This window comes from Chelonoidis abingdonii, chromosome 2, assembly GCF_003597395.2.
Source record: "Chelonoidis abingdonii isolate Lonesome George chromosome 2, CheloAbing_2.0, whole genome shotgun sequence".
Lineage (NCBI taxonomy): Eukaryota > Metazoa > Chordata > Testudines > Testudinidae > Chelonoidis > Chelonoidis abingdonii.
In genome coordinates this window covers 39,691,083-39,698,763 of record NC_133770.1, presented here as the reverse complement: position 1 = coordinate 39,698,763, position 7,681 = coordinate 39,691,083, and the positions used below count along the sequence as shown (strand labels likewise).

Here is a 7,681-nt window from a genome sequence, read left to right as displayed (position 1 = left end):
ACATATTTCTGCAATATGTTTCTCTTTCAGTGAATCAGCACTTTCTGATGAAAAACTGTTCCACTGGAAAATTTCTGATCAGCTCTAGTCCTGAGCACCAACTTCCATTGATTTCAGCTTTGAGTTGTAGGTGCCTAGCATACCTGTAGGGGAAAAAAAAAAGGGCCTGTAAACCATATCAGAGTTTATTATTTATATTCAATTTGAGTGTGAGTAATTCTGAAAGATGCTGTAGTCCTCTGTGCTCTTGCACAAGAGTACAGTATATTTCACCTCTCCAATTTATTGGTGTCATTTTTAATGACCTTCAGACACTTATTGCTCTGTTTAAATCTTCTTGTAGCTTTTCCAAAGTTGTGAAAAACACTAGAGCAGCAAGTGATGAACAGTAACTAAATACAGTTGCTCAGCTGTAAAAACAAAGCAGCAAAAATAAAAAATGTAGGAGCACAACTTGAAATATTAAAATAAGGGGGGGGTATGCATGTTATATTTAAATCGAATTCTGTAATTGAAAATTTGAATGACATGAAACATTTGTATACGTGAGCAGTCTTTCTCAATTAAAAAAAATCCTCTTAAAAACCTTAATTAAAATATAGCTAAAAAATAGCACTACTTAATATCACTGTATATCAGTGGTTCTCAAACTTATGTACTGCTGACCCCTTTCACATAGCAAGCCACTGAGGGAGCCCCCCTCTTATAAATTAAAAACGCTTTTTAATATATTTAATACCATTATAAATGCTGGCTGCAAAGCAGGGTTTGGGGTGGAGGCTGACAGCTCGCGACCCCCCATGTAATAACCTTGCGACCCCCGATGGGTCCCGACTCCCAGTTTGAGAACCGCTGCTGTATATTCTCATGTAAGATATTTGAAAGAGCAATTATATAGCAGGCATAATAGACATATGAATACATGTGAAGTTCATGGCTTTGAAATATATAACAAATGTACACATTTTTAAATAGTACGTGGACATTCATATAAATGTACACATACTGTATATACATATGCAGATATACATGCATATATGTAGTGTGTCTATAAAGAAAAATCTTAAAAGATTTTTTCAACAATCTCATGTTTAAATTTTCAGAGCAGCTAACAGATTTCTTTTGCCTCCTTAAAGGTTAGGGCTCTTACCCTTTATATACTGCACATTCATTCATACTGAAGTCATCATGCAATAAACTATGGTAGATCTTTAAGAAGATCCTCAATTACCAAGACATATGCAATAAGATGTCTTTATAAATCTCTCCCCAAAACAAAAATGCATTTAAATTCTTTAACACCGAAAATGGTTAAGCAAGATGGCATAAAATTTATTGATATTTTCGTTTACTAAGGCACATGACATAGAAATACTGCAGTACAAAAATGCAAACTTCTGCATATGAGATTTAAAATATCTCATTCTGAAAAATAGAAATAAAACTCTTTTGCTGAGAAGATTCAGCTTTTAGCCATTTTCTTCTTTTGTACCAGTTCAACAAGCAACTTGTATCTTGCCACACACTCTTCCTGCAAAAAAACAAAAAGACAGATTTTATCTTTTTAAAAGCATGAACTATGATTTAAGATCTTCATATTACTTCTACTGTACACATTCTCTCTTGTAAAAACAGTTAAGTTGTTTTAAAAGTAGTTTACTATTTTAAAAAACTGTAGAAGAATATTCACCCATGTATTGAGCTTTCCGAAGGCAAGGGCAATCTACACACAATGAAAAGTGGTTTACAAAAAGAATTTTCAGTTTGGGGTTCATTACAGATAACTGATGTTGTTAAAGACCAGAGAAAAATAGGAGAAAATGTGCCTTATATTGACAGTCTCTTTCTTGAGAGTGTTTAGCAGAATAATTATTAAAATAGGGAAGTAGCACAGTTTCGTAATATTGTCAGTGTATCTGAAAAATGATTTTCTCACTCTGATGGCTTGTCTACCTTGGAATTTTACCAAATGAGCTATCCAAGTGTAGACTCTGGGCCGTCTATTTCATAAATTTCAAAGTGTAGACAAGCCCTTACCGTCAATCTCATGTAGCAAACCCATCCTAGAATGTGAACTCCAGACAATTTTGAGATCTAAAAAGACTGTTTCTGGAACCCCACCCACATTTCCTCCTCCCTAACATTGATCTTTTGGTGCAAGTAAGATGATGATATCCTGCTATTTGAGGCATCAACACTGGATTGCACTGCAAATTGAACTGTCATGAATACTGGGTTCTTACTGAATCTAACCAGTGACAAAGTAGAGGTCACTGATCATGGACACATTGCCTCTGTTAGCTGTGCCAAGGGTTTTTCTCCCATATAATCTAGTAGGTTTATAATTTCAGCTTCTCCATATGCTTTTGCTTCACTGTCTGGAAATTTAAGAACAGATCAAAGCGCAGTATCCTGTCTTCCAAGAGTGGCCAATGCCAAGTGCCCCACAGGGAATGAACAGAACAGGTAATCATCAAGCGATCCATTCCCTGTCACCCATTCCCAGCTTCTGGCAAACACAAGCTAGGGACACCATCCCTGCCCATCCTGGCTAATAGCCCATTGATGAACCTACCCTCCATGAATTTATCTAGCTCTCTTTGAATCCTGTTATAGTCTTGGCCTCACTACATCCTCTGGCAAACAGTTCCACAGGCTGACTGTGTGTTGTGGAAGAATACTTCCTTTTATTTGTTTTCAACCTGCTGTCTATTCATTTCATTTGGTGACCTCAATTCTGTTGTTATGAGGAATAATTAAATAACATTTACTTAATTTCTCCAACACAGTCATGATTTTGTACACCTCTATCACATCTCCCTTAGTCATCTCTTTTCAAGCTAAGAAGTCTTATTAATTTCTCCTCATATGGCAGCTGTTCCATATCCCTAATCATTTTTGTTGCTCTTTTCTGAACCTTTTCCCATTCAATATATCTTTTTGAGATGGGGCGACCAAATCTGCATGCAGTATTCAAGATGTAGGCATACCATGGATTTATACAGAGGCAATTTGATATTTTCTGTCTTATTATCGATCCCTTTCTTAATGATTCCCAACATGTTAGCTTTTTTGAAGCCGCTGAACTGAGCTGATGTTTTCGGAGAACCATCCACAATGACTCAGATCTCTTTCTTGAGTGGTAACAGCTAATTTAGACCCATCATTTATATGTATATTGGATTATGTTTTCCAATGTGCATTACTTTGTGTTTATCAACATTGAATTTCATCTGCCATTCTGTTGCCCAGTCACCCAGTTTGTGAGATCTTTTGCAGCTCTTTGCAGTCTGCCTAGGACTTAACAATCTTGAGTAGTCTGTGTCATCTGCAAATTTTACCACCTCACTGTTTACCCCTTTTCCAGATCATTTATGAGTATGTTGAATAGAACTGAGCCCAGTACAGACCCCTGGGGACCATTATTTACCTCTCTCCATCACTTATATAAAGAAAAATTATGACCTCTAAAAATTTCTAGTATACTGGAATATTAAATAGTTACTGAGCATTATGACACATGCATGAGAATTACTTTTTTAATGGTTCATTCAACAAATCTTAACTACAGAAGGTGCTCCTGATAACCTGCCCTGCTCACATTTTAAAACATTCAGTCACAAATAAGAACGGCCGTACCAGGTCAGACCAAAGTCCATCTAGCCAGTATCTGTCTAACGACAGTGGCCAATGCCAGGTGCCCAGAGGGAGTGAACCTAACAGGCAATGATCAAGTAATCTCTCTCCTGCCATCCATCTCCATCCTCTGATGACAAGAGGCTAGGGACACCATTCTTTACCCTTCCTGGCTAATAGCCATTTATGGACTTAGCCACCATGAATTTTTCCAGTTCCCTTTTAAACATTGTTATAGTCCTAGCCTTCACACCTCCTCAGGTAAGGAGTTCCACAAGCTGACTGTGCGCTGCGTGAAGAAGAACTCCTTTTATTTGTTTTAAACCTGCTACCTATTAATTTCATTTGTGACCCCTAGTTCTTGTATTATGGAATAAGGAAATAACTTTTCTTATCCACTTTCTCCACATCACTCATGATTTATATACCTCTATCAATCCCCCTTAGTCTCCTCTTTTCCAAGCTGAAGAGGCCTAGCCTCTTTAATCTTTCCTCATATGGGACCCTCTCCAACCCTAATCATTTTAGTTGCCCTTTTCTGAACTTTTCTAGTGCTAGAATCTTTTTGAGGTGAGGAGACCACATCTGTACACAGTATTCGAGATGTAGGCGTACCATGGATTTATATAAGGGCAATCATATATTCTCAGTCTTATTCTCTATCCCCTTTTTAATGATTCCTAACAACTTGTTTGCTTTTTTGACCGCTCTGCACACTGCATGGACATCTTCAGAGAACTATCCACGATGATGCCAAGATCTTTTTCCTGACTCGTTGTAGCTAAATTAGCCCCCATCATATTGTATGTATAGTTGGGGTTATTTTGTCCAATGTGCATCACTTTACATTTATCCACATTAAATTTCATTTGACATTTTGTTGCCCAATCACTTAGTTTTGTGAGATCTTTTTGAAGTTCTTCACAATCTGCTTTGGTCTTAACTATCTTGAGTAGTTTAGTATCATCTGCAATTTGCCACCTCACTGTTTACCCTTCTCCAGATCATTTATGAATAAATGAAAGGATTGGTCGAGACTGACCCTTGGGAACACCACTAGTTACCATAATTCCTACCCTCTGTTCCCTGTCTTTTAGCCGGTTCTCAATCCATGAAAGGACCTTCCCTTTTATCCATGACAGCTTAATTTACGTAAGACCTTTGGTGAGGACCTTGTCAAAGGCTTTCTGAAATCTAAGTACACTATGTCCACTGGATCCCCCTTGTCCACATGTTTGTTGACCTTCAAGAACTCTAATAGATTAGTAAGACTGATTTCCCTTTACAGAACAGTGTTGACTACTGCTCAACAGTTTATGTTTTTCTATGTGTCTGACAATTTATTCTTACTATTGTTTCGACCTCAATTGCCTGGACTGACTTAGGCTTACCGGTCTGTAATTGCCGGGGTCACCGCTAGAGCCCTTTTTAAATATTGGCATTACATTAGCTAACTTCAGTCATTGGGTCCGAAGCTGATTTAAAAGGACAGGTTACACCTTAGTTAATAGTTCCGCAACTTCATATTTGAGTTCTTTCAGAACTCTTGGGTGAATGCCATCTGGTCCCGGTGACTTGTTAATGTTGAGTTTATCAATTAATTTTAAAACCTCCTCTAGTGACACGTCAGTCTGTGACAGTTCCTCAGATCTGTCACCTACAAAAGCAAGTTCAGGGTTGGGAATCTCCCTAACATCCTCAGCCGTGAAGACTGAAGCAAAGAATCCATTTAGTTTCTCTGCAATGACTTTATTGTCTTTAAGCGCTCCTTTTGTATCTCGATCGTCAAGGGGCCCCACTGGCTGTTTAGCAGGCTTCCTGCTTCTGATGTACTTCAAAAACATTTTACTATTACATTTTGTTATTATAAATGCGACCATAGAATTGTTGAAAACTACAATCTACATTCCTCCAGCCTTTCAAGTTTTTAACTGTGGGTGAAGACAGGTACTTTAAAAGAAATGGCAGGCAGTTCCACTTAATTTTTCCAACACAAAGCAAAACATTAAATTAAACAAAAATAAAGTATCAATATATATATAGTGACAACAGTCTTTGAGTTGGGCCCTTTGAGTTATCCAGTGGTGACAGGCTGGATTAAAGACCTCAGGCTGGTAGCTAATCGGTAGGAAAAGCCCTGCCTAGATGTCATATTGGTCTATTATTAGTCTAATCCCATACAAAACAATGATCCTACCTTACTTTTTCCTGGGACGCATTTTGCTATCTTATCCCAGCGGTCTGATGTTCCCTTTGGATACTGCTGTAAGGCTAGTTCAAGAAGTTTCTGTTGATTTTGAGTCCACAATTCTTCGGAATTGTGGCTTTTCTCTTTTTTTCTGGTCTCATCATCGCTATATTCATTCTGTTCTGTGTAGTCAAAGTCTCTCTGACGCTTTCCCCTGCATTTATCTTCTGCCACCTCTTTCATCGTTGCTAAAATTATTTCAGATGCTTTGGCTGTTCTTCGCTTGCGGTGTCTGGTTTCGCTTGTCATGGTCTCTCTGTGATCTGCTGGAATAACCATCTGTTCTGGGTCACGATTATAGTTCTCCTCCTCCTCCTCTTTCTCCTCCTCATCTATTTCTCGCTGCGTAATTATATGGTCTGGCAAATCCATGTTGGTTTTGGCATTTCTGGAATTCTGGGCCAAGTTTTTAAGCTCAGAGAGTCTAACAATTCCTGTTGGAAATAGCATTATATGTAAAACCCACTGAAGTCAAATGAAAAGGGAACTGGGTGGTGACAAGGGATCTATAGCTAAGAGACGGAACACGGAGAGCCCTTGTAGTTGAGAAACCGGGTTACAGAGTCCCCCAGAAACTAACAGAACTGCAGAGGCAGGGGTTGTGGCATAACGCCCTCTCAGTGGGCTGGTAGCCAGTCAAAGTGAGTATAGGAATAAACAAAATATTACAGGAGTTCTGAGGCTCTCCTCTGCTCGAGCATTTCAAAATGCAAAGAGCAAAAATTTCCAGATTTCAAAAGATTTTAAAACTTTTTTTTTTTTAAAAGAATGTTCTACCTGGAGTAATCTGCCAATGACAAATTCATCACATTCAAAGCACAGGGCCCAAATATATTTTGGGCTAGATCCACAAAGAGGACTTAGACTCAGTGTTACAATGCCTAATGTTAGGTGTCCTGCCATCCAGTAGAAGCCTCAGCCTCAAATTAGGTGCCCAAGCTTACTATACAATGCATGGGGAAAGTTAGGTGCCTGACTACAGGATTCATAACAGCCAGAAAGCTGAGTAGGGAGCCACCTAAGTTAACCAGCAGGAAATGCTGAGCAGAGGGGTGGGGCCAAAGCCCCATCCCTCAAAGGGAGTCAGGCGTCTGATTCCAGGCCAGTGAGAGGCACCTATCTCCACTTGGGGTTCATGGCTGTGAACCCTCTCCTAGAGTTAGGTAAGCACCTTCTCACAAAAAATGGTGGTGTTGCCACACCCCACTCTTGTGCTCTCCAGCCCAGCACTCAGAGCACTCACCCAGTATGTGGAAGTCCCAGGTTCAAATACCCCCTGCCTGATTTGGAGCAGTGACTGGAACCCAGGTCTTCCCCCACAATGAATGCTCTAACCACTGGGCTATAGGTATTCTGCAGTTGGCCTCTCACAATCTCTCCTGTTAAAACTCTTACACACTTTTTATAAATTACTCATATAGCCATTGGAGCAGAGACTGGAACCTTCGCCTCCAGGGAGTATGTGCTAACCACTAGGCTACAGAGTCACTCTCACTCTCTCCCTGGCCTGGAGTTTAGGCACTGAGTAGCTCAGTGGCAGCAGGACTTAGATGGCTTTGTGCATGCCAGTGGAAGAAATGTAGGCACCTTGGAGTTTACTGGGGGAAAATTAGGTGCTCAGGGAATGCAGGAGTGTACAGGATTAGGCGACAGCTGAAAAGGGGTTTTGAGGGTAAAAATTTTGGACTTTTGTGCCGAAAATGGCTATTAAATCCCCAAATCCCTTTGTGGGTCTAGTCCTTTGCGTTTCCCATCAGATATGCAACACAAAAGGCCAGCATAGACATTAAGAGATCA

The 7,681-nt window shown here is 39.5% G+C and overlaps 1 protein-coding gene across 1 annotated transcript in view; it reads right to left on the bottom strand.

Annotated features, from left to right (window-relative positions):
• Positions 1-1,308: 1,308 nt before the first annotated feature.
• The window catches only part of DNAJC1 (DnaJ heat shock protein family (Hsp40) member C1), a 115,942-nt gene continuing 109,569 nt past the window's right edge, over positions 1,309-7,681 (bottom strand). The window contains exons 9-10 of the mRNA XM_032775693.2: positions 5,834-6,318; positions 1,309-1,531 (exon numbers count right to left, since the gene is read on the bottom strand). Coding sequence (XP_032631584.2) covers positions 1,463-1,531; positions 5,834-6,318 — 554 coding nt within the window. The 3' untranslated portion in view covers positions 1,309-1,462. The remainder of the gene's footprint in view (positions 1,532-5,833; positions 6,319-7,681) is intronic.